The following is a 28,000-nucleotide window of genomic DNA, read 5'->3' on the forward strand; positions in this document are numbered from 1 at the left end:
TGAGGAGAGGCGCTCCTAAAGAGTAACGAGCCTCCGTATGAACTTCCAGGCACAGAAAATAAATGCAAAGCCACGCTTGAGCAGACCAAACCACTGAACCGCGAAGGCCACCAGTAGAGCTGCACTGATGGGGGTGCTGCAGGAGAAACGAGCCGCCCATAAACAAATTTACAACGTGATGACAGTTATAGTGATTGTGACGAATGCAGGCTGCCTGCGAAAACATCTGCACTGTAAACAAGGGTAGATGGTGCTGTTGGAAGACAGGGTGGAAAAAATAAAAACAAGTTTTAAATCACTTTTTGACTTTATTGTATAAAAGATCATTAAGCAGCAGCATCTACTGCATGTACAGAATTACTAAAGAGGTAAACCAGAGGAGCATCTGTGGCACCAGCTGTCTATGTTGTAGATCAATAAAGCGTATTTTGAATTCTTCATCGGAATTCGTGGTACAAAAAGAAGCACATAAATGTATTCACTATCATTTTCACAAAAACATGTACAGACTTGTATCTTTATATACATAGTAATAAATATAAGCTTTTGACATATTTTGGAATGTACCCTTTTTAAATAATATTTAACTGCCTGTAAACACAAAAACACAGTAAAGATGCCTTCTACTGAGCTCTAAGTGGAAATACGAAAGAAAACCGCAGGCGGGTTAGAAGGTGAGTCAAACAAAATAAAGCCCCGGTACACGAGAGGGGAGAAGCATCAGCTCAGCTGCAGGAAATTACCAGCTTGCCTGTCTCAGCCGTTTAGACGTCATGCTGAAAAATTTGGGTTGCTTTTCAATCATCCACAGATCCTGGGGCGCTCGGCTTTCAGCCGTTTATGCACAGATGGGAGTGTGTACTATCTGTCATGTTTGAATGTAAAGTGGATTCTTGGGGCTACATTAGCCCCACATCTGTCAGCTCTTGACAGGGTGCTTGATTTGACTCTTACTGAAGAACACGCTTTATACCAGCACTGTACAAAAAAAACCAACAAAACAAAAGACACAGATGTACAACAACGAAGTCATTGTGCGTCATTCCAGTCGTAAATCTAGTCACAAACAACGAGTAAGAATACACAAGTTTATCTCCTAGATTTATATTCCTCCTCTCATCTAATACTTGCTTCAAATCTAATAACCCTCTGAACATGACATCAAACAAAATGTCAGCGCCGTTGGAATTGACATGATTAAATTCATGGTCTCATTACATGGTCTGCTGTGTGCTCCGTCCAGCTGTAGAAGGAAATGGCGCAGGCATCTGTACGGGGATGTGTGTGCGACGATGAAAAGGGAAACGTGGATAAGGAGAGTGAAGCAGGGGATTGAAAATGTGTGGAGGAGGGAATGTAGGAAGGAAGATTCTCATTTAAGATAAGGGACTCCTTGCGGACTTTGAAGACAGAACAGTTCTTTTTACACAAACATCCACACAATGGCTTAAAGACCCACTGCAATGAAAATCACAGTTTCAACATGTTGTTGGGGCAATTTTCTAATGAAGGACATTCATAAAGAAAATTAAAATTGCATTTCAAACTGTTGTGAATCAGGAGCAGATAAAAAAATGTCCCCTTGCTCTGCTCCATTCTGATGAATCCATTTGCAGATGACTAGCTCCATGTAAATCTTCGTTTTCCTCATCTGAGCAGGCATCTGCATCAAAACTGTACGGCTGGAAAGCTCTGATATTGCTTCCCAAATATCGTTGCACTGGTAATGTTAAGCTGGGTTTGTAAGGGGCTGTAAGCTAGTGGCAGAAAGTGAAAACAGAAGTTTTTTTTGGGGGTAAAAAAAGGCGCAATTATAATTAAAAGCCCAATGGGAACGCTCTTAAAAATAGACCAAAAGATGATTGTAGTGGGACTCTAACATTGAGAATAGAAAAAGGTAGCTGGTAGACAAAAAGGCTGAACTGACATGGAGAAAAAAATGGCAACAAAAAAACAAGATGGCAATAAAAACTCATTAACGTTGCAGACTAAATCTTTTTCACATTTACAAACTTTGTATGCAACAATCAGAAAAGCACAATTAAAAATGAATACAAAAATACGAAGTTTGACAACTTCTTTGTGGACCTTGCAAACAAAAAAAAAGAGGCCTCTCCACCTGGAGAAGCTTCAGATCTGATGCAACACAGGAAAAACGTCAGGCGAAGTACAAAGTGTTTTCTCTGAATGAAGACGCTCGCCATTCTTCAGCGAGCAGCTGTTTTTAAGCTCGTGCTGATTATGTCAAAACCCTTTCTGTCAGAAATGTGCGCACAACAGCAGCCAAGCGGAGATACTCACTTGCCAACTTCAGCATAAAAATACCGGGGAAGGTATTAAAATAACAGCATCAGATAGTGGAAGGAGAGCAGGGAGCATACAGTGAGGCATTCTTGACAATCTCACCCATTTGTCAGCAAAAATAGATGCTGAAAGCAGCTCTGTCAGGGTGAGATAGTTTGTGTAGAGGAAAAAATCTAATAGGCAGAAAATCTAAAGTTGTAAGACAGCAGTTCTGTTGTACTTGGATAAAAGCAGCAGATCTGTTTTCCCTGTGTGTGCAGGTGGCAGCTCGGTCCTTGCTGGAAGTCGCTCAGATGTGAACATTTGTCAGGATGCTGAAGTCAAACTTCAACACAATTTCTCCCAAGAATATAAATGGTGTGCATAAATATAAAAACAAACCAGAAAGGATGTTTTGTGTGCAGCTGGATCATTGAGTGTTCATAATTTTCAGCAGGGACGATGAAGACAGTCTCTGAGCCCAATCCTGTGCAGTCTGCCATTGAAAGTCTTTTTTTTGTTTTTTTTTTTACAGTCTGACGGTCACCACACAAGCACCTGCCCTGCCCAGACACAGAGGCGCTACCTGAAACACAAAAGAGTAAACAGGAATCACAGATGGGCACAAACAGGAAATCTGACATGCAGCTCCAGTTAAATTGTTCGTATGAGAAGCTGTGCTGTCATTTCTAAAATCCAGTTTTACTCATCGACTGTATATGAGAACTGGAATAAGTGACCAGTGACCAAGCAGGCATTTTTCTCTTAAAGGGACAAATAAAGGTTTTTCTTATTCTTATTGGTAAAATGTAACAGCATTTAATTAAATCACTAAAAGGATTTCGATCTAACAAAACAGTTTTGGACTCAACTGTTTACCCTTTGACAACTTTCTGCAAAAAACAAGCAGAAGTGATGATACCTGGGAAAAAGTAACACAAATCTTTTTTTTTGTGTGTGTGTGTGTTAGTTTCTACCAAATGATAGAGAGCTCATTTTGTGGTTTTGATTTATTCCCATCTGTCTGTCAGCTGTAACACACCCACACCTCTCTTGTTGTCAGCATGGTGCCAGTCTCTAAAATGTCACATTCCCAGCGACTTTGGTGGAGAAACCTTTGAGGCTTTGCAGGAGATGAGGTATAAATGGAAGAGTGATCCAAATACTTGAGAGCTGCAGGAAGAGTTGAACTTTTCAAAAGTCCCCTCAACCTCCTACAGCAGCAAGGACAATATTAGCTCGGGGAAAACACACATTTAAATGACAAAGAAGACTGGTGGAGAGGACGCGGAGGAAGGTCAGCTGCTTCAGATGAACGAGATACAATGTTTGGTATTCTTATCACAACACTGCTTAACAGCATAAAAAACAAACCAAAACTATATATCTGTATGCAATACCTGTGACCACTCGTTGGTTTGAGGGTCGTAGGCTTCCACAGTATTGAGATACACCTGTCCATCATACCCGCCTACAGCATAGAGGCGGTCGCCGAGGAGACAAACGCCAACAGCATCTCGGCTGAGGCTCATAGGGGCTACAGCGGTCCACATGTCTGTCTGCGGGTCATATCTGCAAATACAATAGTGAAACCCACTTTATTCAGACCATGTTGCTTATAAATCAACAGTTTTTGAAACAACATTTTTTTTTTACATCAAGAATCAAAACCCATTAAATGTTCGTGTTTAATTTGGAGCTAACACTAGGAAGCGATACAACAAAGCTGTGCATCATCGCTGGAAGCAGATGGAATCACCACAGAAAATCAATGAAAGCATGACAGCTCTTCATTTCGCTGCAAGTCTCCTGCTGGTGACTGTTTACTGGACCCAGCAGCTAATGAAAAATGTAATGAAATCATTGGGCGTGCAGAGACTAAATTTAAAAAGGACTTTACCAACGTCTGAGGCAAAGAGGCTTCACAAAGATTCAATGAAAATACTAAACACAAATAAAATACTTGGTTTTTGATTGATTGATTTAAAATTGTTAAGAAACAAAAAGATTTAAGCTTAATGTACTGAATCAAAGAACTTCTTTTTTTTCCAGAGTTCCACACCTGTTCTGACAGCGCAGCCCACTTAATTCTGTTTATATGGACACAACAATCCATTTTAGCCTCCTGAAACCCTTAAGTATGCAAACATGGCATTTTGTCTGTCTAAGATGGGTTCAAGAGAAGCCTGGGTCTACGCTAAGTTAATTCTAACTTCCCAACAAAGAATTTATTAAATAGAAAACAACTTTTTTTTTTACTGCAGATGCAGATGTTGAAAAGGGAGATTAAGAACTACGACTGAGACACTAAGAAAACTCATTTCCAGAAAACTCTCCCAACCTAACAAAAACAACAAAAATGACAGCTCACACAGCAAACATGAGAAGAGTAGAAGCTTATCCCTGGAGAACCCAAGAACAATTGTCTTCTGGGCTTTTAAGGTTAATTTGACAACTTTTTTTCATGTTGGGAAGCAGCAATTAACAACAACCTAAAAAGTAAATAAAATAAAAGTAAAAAATAAATAAATAAATACATATAAATATTTTGTTTAAAAAAAGCAGCAACCAAATTTGACCTGGAGGAGTTTTGAGAAAAGAAGTGAGTGTTTGTAAAATAAGCGTCTAATCTTGAAATAGATCACTATGTAAAAGAAAAAAAATAACAAAGTAAAAGGGATTAAAAAAATGGCTCTAAAAAAGCGGCAAAACACGTCTACGCAAAATAGTGTCTCATATTTCCCTGTTTTGGTGGAAAATAACATCATGACACGTAAACATTAAAAAAGCTTTCGAATGCAGCCACACCTTTCCACACAGTCGCTTAGCCGAGAGGCCAAAGACGAAGCTGGAGCATCGTGACCTCCGATGGCGTACAGGAAACCATGCCACGTGGCCACACCCACACCTCCACGCCTTTTAGCCATGGGAGCACAGCTGTTCCATCTGTACATAGTGTTCAAAACCATCAGGAAAAAAAACCAACAACACAAAAAAGTAAAATATTAACTTTGAAAGAGCATTCTGATCTAATAAAAGCTGCATTTATAACATTTTTTGCCTTGGAAAAGATCTCAATCATCTCATTTAAAATGTCCCAGTTTAGACGATAATATTAAATCACAGATAAATTCTTTTTTTCCCCCAGATGGTTTTAAAAAGTACTTTTAAAGATCCAACTGAAGAATGCTTGTGGTGACTTCATACACAACCGTGGTGGATGGAGGCTTGTCTTCAGATGCAATAGCAGACAGGAAATAAAGCAGCCAAAGGAAATTAACTGCAGCCACTGCAAGTCGGCTGTCTGACCTGTTTATGTGAGGGTCAAAGCACTCGACTGAACGCAGACACGAAGAGCCGTCACGACCTCCCACAGCATACAGCCTAAGAAACAAAACCATTATACCATAAATCAATGCATTCTTAGAATTGTAACAATTTGAGACATTTTTAAGTTGTCAGAATAAGCTAACATTCATGGGAATCACTGAGATATTCCATTAAAGGTCCTGATTATAAAATATTTATTCAAAAAGTGATCATTTATAATGTTTATGGCATCAGGAAATAACATAACCATGCGATCCATTAATGAAAATAATAGATTCTCTAGAAAATGACAGCAAAAACAAATAATGGTGACCATTTTACATTACTGCATGGTTTAGCAGCTCTTTAAATCACCTTTACTCCTCCAGAGCTTAAAATAATTCTGTTTTACACTATTCTTTTTTACGTCTCTCGCACTGATTGTCCAAACATCACCTATGAAAACAAAGATTTGGTCTTTATTTCTATTTTTCCATTTGATTATATTCGTAGGTTTGTTATAAACTGGGTTTTTAATGAAAGGTGGAGAATCTGTTACAAAACTGTCACCATCAAAGAGCTGTCAGAAGGGAACAACTTCAGAAAATTCCTTATAAAATGAATGTTCTTTTTAAAGTTCATTTCAAGTTTAAAGAAAAATAATGCAAACATATCAAACTTGAGTGAAAAAACAATTTCATTTGCCTTCAGTTCATTTTTTCCTTTTTCTTGGACTGCTTGACAGGTTTTTCTTCTAAATCTGTGCATTTAAGCAGACTAAGAGTCCTTTGTAAATTCTTTGTACAAGTTTTATTCCTAATACTTTTAATAATTTAATTTTGGTTTAACTGAAATATTTGAACATTTTAAATTCCATCTTGGCATCATCGTTTTTCTTTATGCAAACTTTGTAGATCCACACAAAATTTTCTCTCCAACCAGCCTTCTATTTAAACGACTTAATCTATTAAATCATTATTTTTTCCAAAATTTTACCTAAATTTAACCATGAAAGGTCAACTGTCCAATGAAACAAATAACAGAAGGTTCAACACGAGGAAAATACTGAAACATTATATTGGCTTCATTATTTAACTAGCATATTTTTCAATTTTCTTTGATAATCTAATCCAGTTTAACTAAAAAGCTTCTAAAAATAATGTTAATGGTATTTTAGCTCATGTTAATTCTGAAAGTTCGTCTCTAGTTAGAATTCAATGTTTTGTTAAAAAAGGCACATTAACTTTATTTAAAAAGATTGACTACAAAACCCAGATTAAATCAAGAGGATATTTTTCCTCTGAAGTCCTACAGAACGTTGTCTTTTTAAATTTATGAGCAGAAACTGATTTAAATTCCTCAAAGGAGGCTGATAATCATATTCATATACGAGTCAACTCCCTGTGAAACATGTGATTTTCTCTTATCATGCAAATTTTATTCATGTAAGTCTTTATTTGTCACCAGGAAAGTGATGATTTAGAACTTAAGTGTGGTCCTTTTTTTTTCAGCAGCACAAAAAAGGAATTCTAGTTTCCAATGTCATGCAGTTAGGAGGTGATTTATCACATAAAATTCAAAGCATATTTCCAAAATAAATAAAAGGATTTTCTCCAACTAAATATTGCATGCAACCTGTTAAAAAAAAGTCAGGAAAGCAAATATTTCACCTACTTTCCATTGAGAACAGCAACTCCAACTGTGCTGCGAGGCGTCGCCATGCTTGCTACAAAGCTCCACTGACGAGCTTGGGGGTCCCACCTGGAAGACCAAACCAACACTTTACAGAAGAAGCCAAATCTGTTCACAAACTGAAATCTTTCTCTAAATAATGCATTTTTATTACTGTCATGCATTAAAAGTAAACTAAAAGAGCGACAAACCTGATGACATTTGGTAGTAAAGTTAAGGGGCCCCATGTCTAGAGTAAATGCCCACAAGTTAAACATCACTGCAAAGTTTGTGCTCACCTTTCAACTGTACTGAGGTAGCTCCAACCATCATGTCCCCCCACTGCATACATGGGCCCCTCTAAAACAGCCACACCTACGGCGGCAGATGTAGATCACTGTCAAAAAGCAGGAAACCTCCTACAACCTTTAAAAGCACGATCTGTGACTTCATTCCGTGCGCAACCAAATCCAGGGCATTAAGACTGCAGGGAATTATCTGCCAGAACATCTGCGCTTCCAGATGCGTCTGAGTCCTCGTCTTCGTTCCACAAACACATTTCAAAACACGTACAAGCAGCACAGCAGGTCTTAGGAAAACGTGTCAGAGTAACAGTAGGCTTCAGAGGTGATTTGGGAGAACGATGTGTTTTTGTGCTGCAACACTAAAGTGTCTTTTTCCTCTGCAGAACTAATATCAGAGGTGTGGAACATTAATGAAATGCTGATGAAAAGTCCTCAAGTTTAACCATTAAAGACTTACTCCAAAGTGTTCCTGGTGGTCTTTTAATTATGATTATGCCATTTTAAGCCAAAACAATAAAGAAAAGTATAGTTTTCAAGGACATGGATTCTGTAGTGGATTAGAATTTTGCCTCTGAGTTGAGGAATGGAGCAACACCGCCCCCCTTCCCCTCCCTGTTGCAGAGGAGAGCAGGGAGGTCAAATCCTCAAAAATGCAATTTTAAGCCTGAATATGTCATCAGAGTGGGTCTTTAACATTTGGTTTGTTGTGAAACAGATACGTACCCAAACCGTGCCTGTGTGTGGACATGGGCGGCATGACGCTCCAGGTTTTGCTCTGAGGACTATAACACTCCACGGTGTTCAGAGTCTTGAGTCCATCTCTGCCTCCGACCACATAAAGACGGCCGTCAAGCACAGCGACACCAAACTGCAGTCGTCGCCCGCTCATGGTTGCGACCTGCCTCCACGTGTCCCGGCGCAGACAGTACTGTTCAATGTTTGTGGCACCTGGATTTAAAGAAAAAGAAGAAAAAGACAATAAATAGATGAAGAATGATTAGGAGCCGTTTATTTCAGCACTTTTTAGGCCAGAACCATGATTCTGCAGCTGCAGAACTATTTGTTCTATTTGCATATCATTATGTAAACAACCGTTCAACAACATGTATTATGCATGATGGGCTGCACTGTTGCACTCTGACACATTTATTCATAAGCCTATGCATTTTGCAGCTCCTGTGCAGACTAAAGTGCACGCCATTATGACTCTTTCCACAGACAGCTGCTCTCATCTGATGATAACTCTATAGCATTAATTTCATTCCTTCATGAAGGACATTTAATGATTTCCTCTTGCAGGGCTTTTGATTAGTGTATTTTTCAGAAAATCAGTCGCGTTTTTTTGCATAGTTTAGTCAGGTGGGCGATACTCAAGAGCGACTGATGTGTTAATTTGAAAAAATAAAAAAATTGGCTTATATATCCATTATTTTCCCACTAACAACCACTAGAGGGGACTGTAGGTGTGTGTATCAGTATTTGCTCCTGACAGCACCACAGAAGAAGAAGCACCGTCCAAAACAAACATGGAGGACAATCTGGTTGTTCTCCTGAACTTTATGGTATTTTGCTGATTTGCATCGATACATTACTCTTGTTTTTTTATTTTTCTTCTTCTCAAACTATCGAAGAACAGAAATTCATCAAACTAGGTTATAGAGACACGGAAATAGCGCTGATAGCGCCGTCATTCAGACGCAGCTCCTGCAGTATAGAAAGAGAAAAAAAGACGGCATAATCTGTACCCAGACATGGAAAAATGATTATGGATACTTTTGTAGAGCTATTCAAAATATATAAATCTGATCTCTCCACGTTCTCCATGTCTTCCATGCATTATAAATGAGATGTATAGTCAATGCTTCATTGTAGGGATGAGGCCTAAAATTGGATGGTAGCTTCTCCCACATGCAACTAGAGCGTCTAGTTTATGTAAACATTTTTGGACAAGCATTAAGGATGGAACTTGATGCATGTCAAAAAAAGATGCAAATGCAATTTGTGTGAATGCATCATTACACCGGGCTAGGCAGTTCTGTTTAGAAGTGTTTCGCTTTTCTCCCAAAAGTGTGATTTTTATTCCTGAGTGACTTATATATGTTGTTTTCTTTATTATGCATTTCTTGGCTCCTGTGGCTTTTGCTCCGTAGCAACTTATATTAAAGACTCCTTTTACTCTGCACTTCGGAGAAAGGTCAAGGACTGACCCCACAACTCCAGTCTTTTATACCTTTTGAGGCGTCCATCCCCCCGACGGCAAACATGGCCCCCACGGTGGCTTTGCGTGGCCGCGTGCGGGGACTCTGCAGCAAGGGCTGCCGCTGGGGCAAAAGATGATACTTCATCCCCTCCATCAGGAGTCGCTGACACTCCACACTGTCACGGAGGAGCGGATTAGACTCCAGGTCTGCCAAGAACTGCACACATGGGGGGGGGGAGATTCACATATCAACACACTGGATCTTGTGAAAATGATAACAACATAATCACAAGGTGAAAATACTGTAGAAAAATATGGATGCTGGCCAACTGGATAGTGTTGGCTAACACGTTTTCTGCTCCTTTTGAAGAGGGAGAGGGGTGAGAGTTTGAAAAAGCCTGTTCTTTTATCGATTCAGAGATTATATCAGATCACACCAGCAGCTATTAGTGGCCCCTCTCCTCTCTGGGTCTCTTACATGCACAAGCATGTACACACCAATCATCTGACACACTAGAACTCTAATCTGTTTTCAACATCTCATCAGCGCTCAAGTCAATACCCTCTAACCTCATAACACACACACGCGCGTGCACACACACACACGAGCACACAAACAACCGGAGGCTGCAGCATGAAGCCCTCGATCCGCCAGACTGTTTCTTAAAATAAATCTGGAGGAAACGGCTGCCTGTGAGAGACAGGGTGGCAGGAGACAAGTTCTCCCTGAAGGCAAGAATTACATGATTTACATTTAGACAGGAATGTGATTGTGTGTCTTGGTGCGCATGTGTGGCAATAGGCAAGCAGTTAGGATTACCTGGCATATCCAGCAATTTTCAGGTTTTTCAATTTCTGTGCGTCTGCACTTATTTGTTTACTGGTTGAACTCTCTTGAGCGAGGCTCCAAAATAAATAAATAAATAAATTCCAATCAAACAAAACAATCGTTACATTGGACGTCTTGCTTTCCTTTTTATCCCCCTTCCCAGTTCGCCCACCGCCATCAAAAGGATTTGGTCACTGGATGCAAAATCTAATTTGGATACAAGAACTGGAGAGCATAAAACAAGCATGACAAATGGATAAGCAGCTTTCACGCAAGGATCACCCCGCACTTCAGTTGTACACAGGCGCAGTCGTTTATGTGTGCATATTTGCTGAAGGACAGATTTAGAAAAACATTTTTCCTTCCCCTTGTAGTCATTTATCCATCGTGCTGTGACAGGCTGCATGTGGAGGGGTGAGATAAAACTGAATACATCAGGTGTCCCACCTTCTGCTCCCCGTCCTCTCTTTACAGGGCGGCTTGCAGACGCTGCGTTATCCTGGTGCTTGAAAAAAAGACGACGCGGGTGCTAACCGCTTAAAACAAACACACCCACAGCGACACAAACACCTCCCAGGTGTGCTTTTAGTTTTGCTTTAGGCGCCTCTTCGCCTGTCTGGTAAAAGAATTTTCCCTCTAAACTAAAATCAATTTTATAATAACAATTGGTTTTCTCATTGCTGTCATATGACACCCTTAAAGTAGATGCCATTCTAGATGATATAACGTTCCTGTTCATTCCGATTTGACTTTTTTTCCTAGATTGGTAAATTCATTTAACATTAGGTGAACATTCTTTGGTTAACTGATTCTCTTTGCCTTGACCCACTTTTACCAAAACAGAATTGCAGCTGACCGAGTGCGTCACTCTTACAGTCAAGCAAAGGTTTGGCGCTCCAAAACCAAAGATCCACATCTATATGCTGTGCTTTATGTGACACTAGTTATCGGAAGTCTGGATTAAAGCTGTTAACTTTGAGAACTAATAGTATCCGCATCAGTAAAAGCCCAGTAGCCAAGATAAAAAGCTGAGTAATTGGTTGATGAGTATTGATTGGAAGACTCTGGAAGGTTTATATGCAACTCTACTAGTATTAGTTTCACAAGGCTGCCAAAAGGAATCTGTATTTCATTGTAAACACTTAATTGTATTTTGTCTGTATTTTTTACACAAGTGATGCAGCAATAAGAGATAAAATCCAAGAAAAGCTCTGATTAATGACCATTTTGAACATTTTAGCCACCTATAACTTCAAATGGTCAGAAAAGAAGTCCAAATCCAATCCTCTTTTGATCTATTGTAAAAGCGTTCCCAGCGGTCTTTTAACTGTGATTTTTCAGTTTATAGCCCATTTAAAAACATGTGTTGACATAGTTTCGGCAGAGGGTCAGTGGTTCATTAGACATTTGTCTACGAGATGTTAGCGGGACTGTCAGCAGGGAGCAACCCTGGCTGCACCCTGTGCCCTCTCTGTTGCTGAGAGCTCTCGGTGTAACCCTTGTGCTATCCTAGGCACTTTAACGTTGGGAGTTGGGTCATCTAGACCCACTAGACAGTGCGTTGACCCTTTTTTCTTCAATGATTTGTGATCTTCACTGGTGTCCATGGATTACATGAAATCTTTCCACTTTTATCCACCTTTGTCATGGTAGGAATAACACGTCAAGGTAAGGGTGGGGTCATCTAAGATAGCACAAGGGTTAAGCGGAGCGAGGAGCTTTTTGCCTGCTTAGCCTATTATCTACGTCACAAAAAGGCTCTTCTTCCAACTTTTTTGTATTCGCAAGGATTTGCATAAAGAAACACTAAGAAATGCTATTTTGAGCTTCATTTTCTTAATATATGTCCTCCATCATGAGAAGAATTCCTCAAGAACATGCTAAAAACACCACAAACACAATGTTGTGTAGTTCTTGAGTAAAGAAGAAGAACAAGTCCAGACACAAGCAAAATCAATATAAAATCAGCTTAATCTTCGCAGTGTCCACCATATATACCTATGATGTGACACTTATGCACCTGTTCCATAACAACTCATACACAGTAAACATGAAAGCTGAATTAGCTCTGAGGATATCTGGCATTTCATTTTATTGCTAATCTATTAAAGTATAAGCAATTTTCTATTAGAAGTTCAGTTCACACGGCTTCCATCTTTATGCAGACTCATCTGAACTACATCTAAAAAAGAAGATAAGACGGTTGTATTTTTTGACTAGAACGTCTGTTCACAAAGAATATCTCTGCTTTGTATTTTTGAAGTAGCTCTGGAAAAATAATGTGCAGAGATCTAAAGATGTATTTTCCTTGTTGGGCTATTTGGAGTTTTAGCTTTTTTTTCCTAAAATATCAGACTTAACGTCTTCTCTGGATGCTAGTTTAGAAGCAAAACATCAATAAATAAGAAATAGAAGATCTTAGGCTTAAAATTAATGTAAAAATCTGCCGGTTTTAAAATTGGACACAATCATCTTCTATTTGTTTGTCAATGTTTTTCAAAATGTGCATCTATGAATTTTTGCAGCTCTTACCTGTGGTTGCAGCAGCGGTATTCTGACGTGAGCCAGCAGCAAGGGAAGGTGGAGATGGCGGGTGGGAGCGTCATGAGAGACCCAGGTTAACAAAGAAGTTACCACCGTTTCCTCGTCTGGCACGTTGATGTCATCAGATTTGAGCAGTCTTTCCATTTCCTCCACAGGGAGGAGAAGAAACTCCTGGCCTCCGATAACATCTAAAAAGTGCTCCTGGTGGATAAAAAGTGAAATTTAGTGATAGGTAGACAGAGAAAGGTACAGAAATCAGGGGAATAGCATGAAAAACAGTTGGAAAAAAACACATCAATGAGGTGGGAGGCATCAGGAGAAAAGAATAAAAAAGTTTGACAAAGCAATAACGACTTTAATAGGTAAAAGATAAAAAAAATGATGTAAATAAAGACAAAGGCAAATGTGTAGGTCTAAAGTGTTTTTTTATAAACAGTAAATTATTTGATCAACAAATGGTCATAAAATGATCAAAATGGAATATTTTCCAATTTTCCAATATTACTTCCTATTTTTCCTTAACTATAGACTCATAGCTAAGAGAATCATTAATTAAATGTGACCTTCTTCCTACAAAAACATGCAAAAAGCCTGGGAGAGTTCGACTCCCATCGTCAACAAGGCAAGTGGGTTTTTCCTTTGCAATTTTAATGACTGAGATTTAGGTCGGCAACAAAATTTAATGAGTTCCCTCTCAGCCGACGCTTCCGCTCTCAATTAAAGTTTTGTAAAATCGAGCTCGATGCTTTTTGCACAATATTGTTATAAGATAAAGATCTAAGGAAACTCATAGAAAAGCCACAGAAAAGCCGTTTCTCAGCTCTTACACTGGTGGAGAAGTACACACTGTGTAGCCTTTAGTTTGATGAATCCCAAAGACTGTAGCGTTCATGTAAATGATGTGTTTAATGATGCGCCAAACATCCAACCAGAGGCCCTTTTACAGTATCATAACTGACTATTCCTTAGAAAGAAGGACACATGAACATTGCTGCTGACAAAGAAAGATACAATAGCAACACAATAAGAAATGACTAAATAAGGGGTTAAAAAAAAGAAAAATCCAGTAAATAAAGGAGGCTTTTCACTGTCACCATGGCAACCCTATTCTAAAAAGCATCTACTGTCACATACTGTCAAGAAAAATCCTGTCTGTGACCAACACCTAATAAAAGAAAGATGTATGTAAAGAAGACAGTTATAAATAAACTAAAATTAAATGGTTAACGTGAGTGTAATGTTTCCCCAAAAAACGCACAACCATTAATTTTTAATCCTGGTAATTTGTTTATTTGCTCATAATGACTTCTAAGGTGACCTAGAGCTGAGACTACAATTTAAACAGGCTGTGCTGTCTGCTCCCACCATGGTGTAGGCGTGAGCAGCTCTCTGCAGGTCGTTGCAGCCTTGAGCATCGGCGTAGGAGCGAATGCCGAGGCAGTTAGACGGGTGGAGCTGTTTCACAAGGAAAGAACAGCAGGCTTGGACAACCGAAGACAACTGCAACAAACAGGAGGCTGACAACAGAGACTCGATGGTGTCCTCTTTTAACTCGAGCCGGCCTGGCCAAGAAGAACAGAGAAAAATCATGTTGTTGTAATCAGAAAATCTTATACTTCTCATTAATTATGCATACAAGTTAGAATATCTGAAGCAGTTTTGAGTGGCCTTTGTTATTAGTACAATAATCATGGGTCTCCCAAAGGTATAAACAGCTACGACACATCTATAGGTCACCTAAAACGCTGATGATGTCACACTTTAAGAGCACAATGATAGTTTTATAGGTGGATTCAAGTAACATAGTGATATGTGATGACGCTATAGCAACAAAAATGTTCTTTGTATGTCTCGGGCCGATAAATACGTTAACTGATTTTTGCAGCATTACGTTCAATTAATCTCGTTTTTATCAGAAATCTCCAATCAAAAAGAATTAGTACATAATAAAGGAAAGTAGTATAAAAAGTTAATAATTGTACACAATGATGTACAAATAATGAAGGAAACGTAGGTATGTGTGCATACCTGTGTATGCATACTGAACCAGGACCCACAATGCATCAGGGTCTACTCCTTCCATCTTCACCTCATCCTGCTTGGCTTCCCTCACATCACTGGTAAACATGGCTGCAAAGTAATCTGACACAGATGACAGAACGAGCCTGGGGAGGACAGAGAAGAGACGCACAGCTGTTACAGAGGAACAGACGACCTTTTGGTTTCTGTTAGATTTTCAGTTCCTGTAAGCATTGCTTAGGCAGCTTTAGCTTAATCTGCGTTGGCCTTTAATCCGTTACGATAACAATTACATTAAAATGAAAGCAGCTGAAAAACCAGCTTGTGGATTTTGTAGATATTTAAAGTGCCACTCCAATCATCTTTTGAGTTATTTTCAAAATGTTCCCATGAGTCTTTTAATTATGATTGTCATTTTTAGTCAAAGTCAGAAATCCTGTGTTGTTTTTTGGGACATACAGCAGAGCTGCAGTAGTTTGTTGTGGGCGGGACTGTAAGCGTGGAATAAGCCTTCCCTCATTTCCCATCATCCCTTTGTGTAAACCCTCCCACTAGCTTATAGCCCCTCACAAACCCAACCATACATTACCAGTGCAACAAAAATGGCAAGCTATATTGGAGCTATCCAGCCGTACAGTGTTGAGCCAGATTTCAGCTCAGACAAGGAAAATGAGAACGTACATGGATCTATTTGTCTACAACTGCATGCATCAGAATGCAGCGGAGCAGGGAGCTAGTGGCCCACCACTGAAGATTTTACTTAATAACTACAATCATTTCCATTCCAACATTTCATTGGCGTGGGTCTTTAAATTTTTTTTTAATCAAGCTTCACATTCACAAAACTTCTGTGAATAAAAAAAGTCCTAAAGAAGGCTCTCTCCTATTAAAACTGTACGTTATCATCAATACAGAAGATGAACAATTAAAGGGACAATGATTCCTTGGTCTAATTATGGCGGAGGGGTACCTGATGTGAAACATAAATATCAGTCACGTCGAAGCCAACTGTGACCTGGTTTCAGCTTTGAGAGGACTGTATTCCTTTCAACCAGTGATGTCATTCCACTCTTTACTATTGATTGCACCATTAAGACACCACCTTGATGATCGATTACTGCTGAACTCCTTTTCAGGGAACTATAGAAATACCCTTTAGATTAACCGATGACAAAGAATAGTGGCTTGGAGACAACTTCAGACGTGATACAGCAGCTTTCCTCACCTCCAAGCTGCACGTCCTTCCGTGTTTGAGACTTCACGGGGGAGCAGAATGGGTTCGAGCATCGAGCGTGTCTAAAGTATATACACATGAGTATAACCTTATCGCTAAGTGTGTCAGTGAAACCTTGACAAATAGCCTGGAGCAGAGACAAGCTTTGTACCTGTGGTGCGTTTGTGAGTTTTGTGCAGACAAAAATGTCAAAACACTCTACAGTCAGCAGGAGGTTTTCCTGCAAGATTTCAAATACAGCAACCCTCCACCACCACCCCACAGACTCTAGCTTTCATGGGGCCTCCACCTTGTTAGGAGAAACAAAACCAACATTCAGAGAAAGGTTATAAGACACAAAGGACTCTGCTGAAGAAAGACAGGACAGTCAGAAAGCGTCACACAACAGAGACAGCAGCGAGACGACAAAATGCCCGAGGACAACAAGAAACAGAGGAGTCGATCTCAAGAAAGGAGGGTAAAAGCTGACAACTGCACACTGACAACTAGTGTGAGACTGAATAATTGGAACAAGCACTTCATCTACCCTTGAATACAGTGAGCGAGGAAAATAATAACGAAGCCACAAGGGATGTATGGTCCCGTGACTTTTTCTCCAAGCACGCCAGTGTGCAGCTGCTGGTCATGACACCCATGTGGCTCATGGGATTGCCACATGTTTGTGGGTTTGTGGAACAAGCTGGAAAAATTCAGAAAATAGAGAAGTTGGTCAGCTCTGTAGCATTATGTTTGTTGTGTGGAGCCAAAAACAGCAGATAATCATGAGTCTTAGTGGACAAATGTATGCCCCCGTATGCATGGTTATAACTTAAAGACTCACTTACATGAAAAACGGGTTTTTGGTGTTTTTAACATGTTCTTGGGGCAATTTTCTTATGATGAAAGACATATAAAGAAAATTAAGCTTAAAATTGCATTTCTAAGTATTTCTTTACCCAAATTGTTGTAAATCAAAAGCAGACACAAAAATGCTGTTGGAAAAAGCTTGCCAGTGTGACGTACAAGTTACAATGGCAAGCCACTAGCTCCCTGCTCTGCTCCGTTATGATGCATCTTCTTACAGACAACTAGATCCAAATACGTTTTAGTTTTCCTCATCTGGATCAAAACTGTACAGCTGGATAGTTCTAATATTGCTCGCCATTTTTGTTGCACCAGTAATTTTAGGTTGATGTTGTGAGGGGCTGTAAGCTAGAGGGAGAGCACGAAGACGGATGAATGATGGGAATAGGCCGGGCTAACACCAACAGTCCTGCCTAAAACTCAAATGCAAATTATTAATAAACTCCTGCCACCCCGCAGAAACTGTCCTAGAAAACGACACACTATGACTAAAAACTGCAAAACCATTTTTTAAGGACCACTGGGAACACTTTTACAACCGATCAAAAGATGATCGGAGTCAATCTTTAAGTCTGTGTTTATGGCATTATGGGATACAATGAACTGTTGAAAATAGCAATTAAATAAAACAAAGATCATGAAAGATCTTGAAAGCCATCACATACGGTAAATGGCGTATATTTTACAGTCACAGTCCCATTTGACCATTCACACACACCGATGACGGCTTCGCCAAACACTGGCACCAAACACTGGAACCACCAGGAGTGATGTTTTGCCCAGGGTCACTTTATTTTTATTTTTTTTAAACTTGTCCTGTCCAACAGCTGGGCAGACAGATGAGAGCTGAGGCCTCTTGTGTTGGACATATTTTACTTTAACAAGAGGGGTTATTAATCTTCAGACAAACCAAAGGCATGACTGAATAAACCCCTTTTGTAATTGAGACCAAACTTTATCAATTTCAATTATGTTTGAAAATCTTTGGTGTTGGACCGGACGGAAAAGGAAAGGAGGGAAGAAGAGAGAGGGACGTTAGAGAGAGGGGGGGGGGGGGGGGGGGTGATAGTGGGAGGGGGGGATAAGACCATGAAGCAGCATAGAGCAGACAAGTTTACTGGTTGTTTATCATTACGGCAAGGCTCAAATGTAGTACAAAAAGGGCGGGGCCTGTCCACACACACACTCAAATGTCATCAACACACCTGCTAGCTGCAAAAATGTCCACATGTCAACATGTACACAAAACAGATAGTGTTCACGAATGCATACCTATGCCTTTAAACCAACTAGTGTGAAATCTTTCATTCATTCAATTATGCAAACTATTAGTGCAAAGGTGAGCTAACACCTGTGCTCAGGTGAGTGTTTATGTTCTTCTAAAATGGATGGTGGAATGTGAAAAGAAGGAGGAGGAGCGCCCAGCCATCCCCACACCCAGACCCCCGCCGCAGCAGCAGCGGCAGCCAGAACCCCCCAATGCCACACGGCAGCAGGCAGGGGACAACCGCCCCCCGGGCGACCAAATCCGCCACCCAGGCCAGGACCAGCAGGACCGCCGCGAGGCCCCCAGAGCCAGAGAGCAGGGAAGCACGGGGGAAAGAGAGCGGCGCCCCAGCCCAACCAGGAGAACAGCCCCCCCGCCGCACCGGAAGAGCCCAACGCAGGGCCCGACCCGAGAAGGGCACCCACAGCCCCAGACGAGCACCCCATCACCACCCAGGAGTTCCGGGCATCCCCCCGCCCCAACCCCAGGTACGAGTCAGGACCCCCCAAGGGAGACCCGCTCAGCGCTCCAGGCAGCCACCCATGTGTGAAGGCCCGTTCACACCGGGACGAATTTCACCGGTGATTTTCGCCGACGTTTAACGCCGCGTGACTAAACAAAGGGCACCAATGAGAGTGTGCACACCGACGCGAAAAAACGGCATGCGTCAAAGCGTCAAAAAAAAAAACGCCTCGGGTTCTTTTTTTTTTTCGACGCGTCGCGTCGAAATCTATTCGACCAATGAGAACGGCGCTTTTGCACACGTGTCTGGAGCTTCTGAAGTTACAGTAAAACACAACTTGGGGGCACTCAAACACAAAACTGCCTTGCTGAGCACACATACCAGCGAAGAAGATAGACGCAGAGTTGCATCTACACAGCCACGAAGAAATAATGACGGACATTCTAAAATATCCCCGAACCAAGCACCAGTTAGAGCTACTGGTGCATGAAATATTCACGTTTTCTTTGTATTATTCTGACAAGCGCGTAAATACTTGCTCTCTTCTTCATAGTAAAAAGCGACTTTAAGAAGCGTAAATTTGCGCAGCGCCACCTTGTGTACAGGAGTATTTCTGTTTACATTAAGCGCCATCTAATGGCAGGGAAGGAAATTGCATGTTCGCTCGGCTCATCGTCAGCGAAAATCGCCTGGGTGTGAACACAAAAAACGTGGCGAAAAACGCTGGCGAATAACGCCTGGCGAATATTCGTCCCGGTGTGTACGGGCCTTTAAAGTGCCCAGGGTCACTTTAACACATGGCTGAGTAAGGCGGGAACAGAACCTGCAATCTTCGGATCAGAGGTCGACCACTGCTGCCATATAGACAAAATACAACATGATGGGTTTACAATGAGGTTTTCATGCACCATGTGTCAAATCTCTATTGAAGTGGATCCTTAATTCACAGGAAAAGTTCTGGACAGGATTGTGAAGTTGGGTCACGTTTTGTCATGTGTGGGTTTGTGTGCTCTACATTTTCATGAGTATTTAAAAATGTTGCTCTTTGCAAAACTTTGTGACTTTGATTAATTTAAGGAGCCCTCTGAAAATTGCAAAGAAAAAATTAAAAAAGAAAGAAGAGGACAGAAAAAAAAGATTAAGGTTTTATCCTAAAAACAGGAGGCTGTACAAATACAAAGAGTTAATTGCCAGCAGACCAACTTTAATAAACGCACAAGTCTTAGGCCCCGTACACAGCGGGACAAATTTCGCGCGCGATTTTCGCCGACGTTTAACGCCTCGCGACTAAACAAAGGGCACCAATAAGAGTGTGCACACTGACGCGAAAAAACGCCACGCGTCAAAAAAAAAAAAAACGAACCCGAGGCGTTTCTTTTTTTTGACGCGTCGCGTCGAAATCTATTCGACCAATGAGAACGGCGCTTTTGCACACGTGTCTGGAGCTTCTGAAGTTACAGTAAAACACAACTTGGGGGCACTCAAACACAAAACTGCCTTGCTGAGCACACATACCAGCGAAGAAGATAGACGCAGAGTTGCATCTACACAGCCACGAAGAAATAATGACGGACATTCTAAAATATCCCCGAACCAAGCACCAGTTGGAGCAACTGGTGCTTGAAATATTCACGTTTTCTTTGTATTATTCTGACAAGTGCGTAAATACTTGCTCTCTTCTTCTGAGGGAAAAGCGAGTTTAAGAAGCGTAAAGTTGCGCAGCGCCACCTTGTGTACAGGAGTATTTCTGTTTACATTAAGCGCCATCTAATGTCAGGGAATGAAATTGCATGTTCGCTCGGCTCAAAAACGCTGGCGAATAACGCCTGGCGAATATTCGTCCCGGTGTGTACGGGCCTTTACTCCCACATCATTAAACAGCAAAGAGCACATGTACAGTATACACAACAACGGCAGAGGGGTTGTTACCGGTACATATGGTTCTCGTGCTTGATTTTGTCAAATGGGACAGAAGTTGAAAGCGTTGAGAGAAGAGGAATGTTCCTGCTGGTATGTGCAAACCAATGGCCATATGCCAAAAGCAAACACAAACCAGAACAGGATATTGTGGGCTTTAAGGCAGATGAGTGCTGTGTGGCCCACAAGAGACTGCTAACTATAGTTCATGTGATGCAGAAATATGACAAAAATAGAAAGGACTTTTTGTATGTTGTTTTGGAGCTGCTGCATTTAAAAAAAAAAAAAAATGCTTTCCAGACGTGACACTGCACATCGAGTGTCAACTTTTTTTCCAATGACAGCTGCAGATTGACTTATTTAAGTTAATAATATACATTCAGAGACTGTTTAGTTGTTGTGCTTTCACCTGTGGGCAGGTATCCTCCTCTCTCCAGCCACAAGGATGACGTCGCACAGCTGTCTTGACCTCAAATAGCCCTCCATCTTGCGGAACGTCACGTCAGCATGAGACAAAGCGGTGAACATGCAGTCCTCTGGCTCCATCGACACACATGAAGACAGTGTGGCACTGCTGTTGGACGTCCTGTGAACGCAGGACAAAGAGGAAAACAAAGGGATGTTTCTCTGTTGTTCAAAGGGGTGAAAGGAAAGTCTAAGCTGCTTAAGTCCGTCTTGACAGACATCAGAATTTTTTTCTCATCATGTTCTTAAGCAAACTCCTTCTTATTTGATTTTAACTGGGTTACTATATGTTGCCAGGGGCATACAAAAGCCTTTTTTGATGGTCTAGTTACAAGCTGCAAAAGGAGAGACAAGTATAGAACACTTAAAAAGAGAACAAGCCAATTAAAATCAAAGCGGGAGCTGAGCTCTAAATACACTGTAATTCACCCCGTTTCATTTAATTGCAAGCAGTTTGGGGCTTGAGTGCGGCAGTAACACATTAATGAACAGACTTCCAGGTAGGGTCAAACCTGCATAAAACAAAAAAAAAAAAAGCAAAGCCGGAGGTGTGAGTCCACACTCTGGTTTTGGGTTTCTTAGAAACGAGGACCACAGCTACTCAAGAATTTTCCGCCGCTATAGCTCCCAGAACAGCACTTAACTTATGACTCAACACTGGACTTTTATTTTATTTTTTTTCCCCCCCCAACAACAAAAGTGTCAGAATTGGCCCAGAATAACATAAAACCAACACTGGAAAATGACTGCAATTCCACAGACGGAAAAGATATAAATCACTTTTAGATTTCTGAAGCCTCATGGTGTGATGGGGCTCCATCAAACTGTGATAAACTACAATTTTCCATTTATTCTAACCAACAGAGAAAGAATGGAAACTCGTTCCAAGTATTTGTTGAGAATGAAGTTATTTGAATGTTTTATTCTGAAAGATAATAAAAACACTCTTTCCGCATTTATTAGTGATGTTTGTTTCTCTGAGAAGAGCCAAAAAACAGTTAAGAGCAAAACTGGTGCACATGGCGTGCACTTACTTTAGTCTTTTTGCTTGCATGTGTGCCTTGAATCTGATATGTTTGTAACCAGAGTCTTCCTCCTCCCTTCCTCTACATTTCTCCTGTCTCCACTTTTACATCTGGAGCTAATCTCATCATTCACTCCCTTCATTCCACCTCATCATGTCATCCTCTTCTGTCTCAATTTCCTCTTTTCCCTATCCAGATCAAACCCTCAAAGGAAGCTTTTTTGGCGAGCTTTCCTGTCCTCGAGTGTGCAGGGGTGTGTGTGTGTGCATGTGTGTATATAGATGAATGGTGTGGCTAAATACTGCCAGAGGAGATGACTTTGAAGTGGGGGAACACTGCCTTCCAGTTCCCCCGAACGGAGCCTGGTGGGCACTCAACATAGAACAGAGAGGTGGAGAGGACGAGTGGAAAGAAGGAGGTTCTCACCAAGCAGACAGATTGTTAAATCCCTGCATCAAGCTAGGACAGTCCGCCAACTGTCATTCTCCCTCCCTGCTTCACTCTTTCACACCCACACACACACTTCCATGGCTATTGACAGGAGGAAATAGAGAGGCCAAATGAATGGTGCAGGGTTGGGCGTGGATGAACAGGAGACAGAAGGAGGGAGAAGAGGGTAATGAAATAAAGCACAGCAGGATTAAACGGGGCACAGCTTGGTGTAGCCTCAAAAAAAAAAGGGGGGGGGGGGGGCTTGAGCGGAGCTGAGCCCAGCAGAGCCTTAAGACATTTTGAGATTCCATATGCATCGCTTCCCACGATCCCCTTCAGAAACATGGCACCCTGGTTCTTGGAGTACGCAGGAACCCTCAAAAGAAGAGGAATGGGTCGCACACACAACTGCACAATCATCCATGTAAGGAACCCAAACCGCACGTACACTAATCTCTGCGTTGGTATGGCAACCACAAGATGTCCAAGGCTTTATGCATGTAATTCAAAATGTGTTCTTTTATTTTTGTTTACCTACCGGTTTTACGCATGTGTGAGGAGTAATTTGCTCTGCCTAACACCCATTATAATTAACGAAGATATGATTTGAAACTTGACACAACAGTAAACCATAATCATTTACTGTTTCCCTCGTAGAAACTATATCAGCAGTGACAATAAGAAAAGTCTTAAAAAAGAGACTTATCTGAGATTAAGGAAAACTAGGAGAAAACATATGAATAGTTGTCTTTAATACGAAGACTGCATAAGGAATATATATATATATATATATATATATATATATATATATATATATATATATATATATATATATATATATATATATATATATATGCAATTACAGTCTTGCATATTGAGTCATAGTCAAAATAGTACTTTTCGATGTAATTCTTTTCAATTTTTGTAGGTTTTTCACATAAAAGTAGTAAACGATTAGCATCATCCAAATCAGACAGTAGAACTATTTTCTTCAGTTTCCACTTTTCATGTGAGCGGATTATTTCCACTAACTTAAAAAAAGGACCACATTGGGGAACATTTGATGTCGAAACTTTTCCAAAAGTTACTATTTTTGACTTTTGTAAAACAAAATATAAAGTATTTTTCACAGCTTTTATTAATACCATGACACTATAAAATCTCCATCTCCATCCTACCTGCACGAACTCGTGTCTGTTTCCGGGTGGTTGTTGTTCTCCTCCGCGCCCACAGCCGCCGCCAAGGCAGCCTCCTCAGGCTCCGGCTCAACCACGCCATGAGCCGACGGCTCGGCTACTAAGTGGGGCATCGGGGCCTCGACAGGGGGCTCCATGTTTGTCACCTGGCGAGGGCGACGGGGGAGCGGAGGGGACACCCACGAGCCTCTGCACTCTGGGTGGCTGAAGGAGCGCGTGCAGGAGTTCCCCGTGGCTCCGAACGTCGCTCCCCCCGGACCGCTTCGACTCCCCGCCGATTCGGCAAACTTTCTGTTGCTGCCGTTGCACAGGTTCGAGCCCGCGCTGCCGCTGGCCACCAGTCCGCTGTGGCTCCCCGAGCTGTGGTTCAGACTGGCTGAATTGGAGTTGCTACAGCCGCTAACGGACGGTCCTTCCCCGGAGCTGCCGCCCGTCCTCCTCCTGGCGAGGTAATCTCCCACCGGCGGGGAAAGAGGCGGAGGAACCGCGGGGTGACCGAACCACCTCCATCGGATCCTAAGGATCTGCTTCACATCGAACTCCTTCCGCGAGGAAGAGCCCGATCCACTACACGACATTCCAGGGCTATTACACGAGGAAATGGCGGGGGGAGATCCCGTGCCGTTTTTTCCACCGATGTGGCTGCACACGCGTCTCTCTTGGCAACCGTGCGCCCGGTAACCGCGAGTCGAGTGAGAGAGCGGAACCACGCGGAGTATATGGACCGAAAGCGGAGCATGACAGAGAGAGAGAGAGGAAGGGAGGGAAAAGGGGGTCTGTTTAGAGTTTAAAAGAACTTAAAACTCCAACCAGACATGAGAAAGGGCATGTCCAAAGTCCGGCCGTGGGTCAAATACAGCCCCTGTTTAAATGTTCAGTGGTCTATAGGCTTCTTTCATAAAGTCAATAATATGCAGCCTCCAGCACTTTCTAAAAACTGTCTGAGGCATGTTGTTAATTGAATCTAACCAACCCATTATCAAATCGTTTCAAAATAAGATAAATCGATAATCAATATACCATTTGGATTGACACATCGTAGGTTCATTTTACTGAGGTAAAAATGACCAAGTGTCATCACAATGGACAACACACACGTGATGGCAGCAAAAAATGATCAGGCCATCATTCCAGTCCTTTGTAGCACTGAATTCTGCAGTCATGTGACCATACAGTGTGGTAGAATGTTCTAATGTCTCGTTTGCATTATTTTGTTGTGGAAAAACAACAGTGAGCTGAACTTAATGAAACTGAAATGTGAATGGTGCCATTAAATCTTGTTTACTTGTTTGCTTGTACACATTAAATTTACATGTGATTTGGAAAACTTCACCTGTTCCCCTGGTCGAACCTTTCACTAATGATGTCCTGGATCGATATGAGGTCGGATTGACTGGATTGAATAAGATCCTTCCAACTGAGCTAATATCGACTATGAAACAGATCAGCAACCACTAATTGTGACGTGAATCAAATCATTGTTTAAATGAATCATTACACCCCTAGTAAAAACATATTTAGATTTTCTTTGCGACGAAATGAAGAGTAAGGCATTGTATTAAAATGTTCGTCACACACCCACTCCAATGAAAATTGTGTTTTTAACATGGCATTTTTCTCACGATGGAGGACATACTGTAATCAAAGAAAATTAAGCTTAAAATTGCATTTCTGAGTATTTAAATAGTTGGGAATCGGGAGCAGATGAAAAAATGCTGTTGGAAAAAGCTTGTAGCTGTAATGTAGGTGCAACAATCAGTGGGCCACAAGCTCCCTGCTCCAATCTATTCCGATGCATCCACTTGTAGACGACTAGATCCATACGTCTTCATCTTCTTTGTCCGAGCTGACATCTGGCTCAAGCTGTTCGGGACGCAGGTGCCAACAGTTTCACCCACAATTTAGAGGCAAATTTCTAATGTACTCCTGCCTCTCTGCAGAATCTATGTCGAAAATGACACAGGTTTTTGATATTTCCTAAAAATGGAATAATCATAATTAAAGCGCCACTTAAAGTTGATAAACTTCAAATTTCATGGATTCAATGGGTCATGTATTGTATCTAATTAAAAGTATAATTTGCATTTGTCTGAACATGTATTTATATGGATATATATTTATTTTACTTCAATTTTTTTTTTCTAAACAACGAATGACTAATCATCTTAAGCTTGGTATATCCATGACATCTCTCTTGTTTGTCTTCTTTTGTACTTTTTTTGGGTGATATTTGCCTAAAATAAATCTGTTCCAAATCAGTTTCAAATAAGTTAATTATTTTTATTCTTTTCTGAAGTAAACTGGATTTTATAATGAATTGATCCTTTTTGCCTTTCTGCTCTCTTCCACCAAATATATGTAATACATAATTATACTGTTTATTTCTAAAGGGCAAAAGGACACTTTGGATGCACTTAGTAAGATGTTCATCCACAGCAATCATTGAACATTCTTAAAGATAACCATAAAAAAATGGAAGAAAATCATTGTTTTATCAATTTTATCAACCCTCTTGCTGTTTTCCTTTACTCCTCTCGGCAGGTGACTGAATTTTTTCCTCTTATACGATGGTCCTCTGAAGGACCAGACAATTTTTCTAAGCCAATGAAAATAAAAAGCAGCCAGCTTCACTTGGAATTATTTCTGTATAAGGACCCAACTGACCTTGAAAACAGAATTTCACTTTCAGTCCTGCGCCAACAATAGCATGGACACAGCGCCTTGGTCATCTTATTCTGCTCCCCCCTTTCTCAGCAAACCATTTCCCTTTACCATTATTGGCATCAATCTTACCGTTACAGCCTTCCTCCCCATTTCACGTGTTCCACCCCATCTGCAATGCAGCAGCTATTCATAGAAAGTAATGGTCGGCGAGGAGTAGGTTCTGTGGGAGCCATTACACACAGACACCTGGGAAACAACCACAGGCCAGCCAGTGCTTCTCACCATCTGCAGTGACCCCTGGACAACCACAGGACACGGCAGCACCAAGGACTCTGAACACACTGTATTCTGGACCGAGTCCCAGCATCAGGACAAGACGAGTGCTTTAAGAGCCCCACTCTAGCAAAAATCAATAAGTCAAACAGCTGAGGTCAGTTTGTGAATTACACAAATGGGAGATGTGTTACTCATAAATCAGCACTGGTGCCTGACAGTGAGGCTGAAGACTCAGTTTGTTTCAAAAAGAAGAGACTTGAAGAAGCTGCCAAACAAACCAGAATTTCCCTTTTATCATGTATTTTTCACTAAAAAAAAGAGGGCTGTTCTTTCGTTACAGAAAGCACTGATTTGGATCACCCTGCTGTTTTGTCTGTTCAATACGGGGAAATCAATACACGCACAACAGACACCCAGGGACCCGAGCACAAACACAAGCATGCTGGGGCTAAAAAAACATAAAGATTTTGCTCTGACAGAGCTAATGTTTTTAAGGCAGTTTGGATAAACTACAAAATATAAGGAGACAAATGAGCAATCCCTCCACGTTAGTTAAAGCATCCTGCAAAGTAAAATAAATGTAAAAAATATCATTTTAGCAATAATTTTCTCTACAAATATAAGATTAAGTATTTTTTGGTGAAAATTTGTTTAAATTTGATGATCTTTGATTTTTCTGGACCTCTGATATGCTAAACACTCTGTGTTTCATAATCCTTTCTTCTTTTTGGATTGACTTTTTAGTACAATTGTTATCGGGTTCATTAGCTTTACATCATTTAGCAGAAGACACATGGGTTGTATACAGTAATCGGACATTGTCTATAAGAAGATGGTGGATTCAAATGAGCTTTTTTATTTTGCAGGCTTATTGTGCAACAAAAGCAAAAAAAAAATTTAGTTAACTTCTCCCTCAGTTAGATTTTCTCTTTGTATTTGGATATACATTTTTCATTCTGAGTTCTAAGAAATTTTGATATATTTCACTTGAAATGCTATTTTTATATGGTACTGTTTCATTTCACTTCTGAAAGAGCCTGCATGTTTTTGGACAAAAT

General features: G+C 40.9%; 1 protein-coding gene across 1 annotated transcript; it reads right to left on the reverse strand.

Annotated features, from left to right (window-relative positions):
* Window positions 1–288: 288 nt before the first annotated feature.
* On the reverse strand, window positions 289–26,310 carry LOC101171137 (kelch-like family member 5). The gene is made up of 13 exons (XM_023956525.2): window positions 23,985–26,310; window positions 21,294–21,470; window positions 15,170–15,306; window positions 14,507–14,703; window positions 13,130–13,342; window positions 9,799–9,985; window positions 8,292–8,516; window positions 7,563–7,638; window positions 7,267–7,353; window positions 5,593–5,667; window positions 5,092–5,229; window positions 3,684–3,855; window positions 289–2,869 (listed from the first exon to the last, which is right to left on the reverse strand). Exons 1-13 carry the CDS (start codon window positions 24,578–24,580, stop codon window positions 2,813–2,815), a joined length of 2,337 nt encoding a protein of 778 aa, XP_023812293.1. The 5' UTR covers window positions 24,581–26,310; the 3' UTR covers window positions 289–2,812.
* Window positions 26,311–28,000: the final 1,690 nt, after the last annotated feature.

This window comes from Oryzias latipes (assembly GCF_053564925.1).
Source record: "Oryzias latipes strain Hd-rR chromosome 1 unlocalized genomic scaffold, Olatipes_Hd-rR_3.1 chr1_Y".
Taxonomy (NCBI): Eukaryota; Metazoa; Chordata; class Actinopteri; order Beloniformes; family Adrianichthyidae; genus Oryzias; species Oryzias latipes.

Bases quoted from the DNA above. Each gene is read 5' to 3' on its own strand.
- LOC101171137 (XM_023956525.2), bottom strand. From the start codon at position 24,580: ATGTCGTGTAGTGGATCGGGCTCTTCCTCGCGGAAGGAGTTCGATGTG. The intron at 13,343-14,506 runs GTGGGAGCAGAC...TTTATCCACCAG, and splicing joins CTGCTCACGCCTACACCATG to GAGCACTTTTTAGATGTTAT. The intron at 7,354-7,562 runs GTGAGCACAAAC...TTGGTCTTCCAG, and splicing joins TACCTCAGTACAGTTGAAAG to GTGGGACCCCCAAGCTCGTC.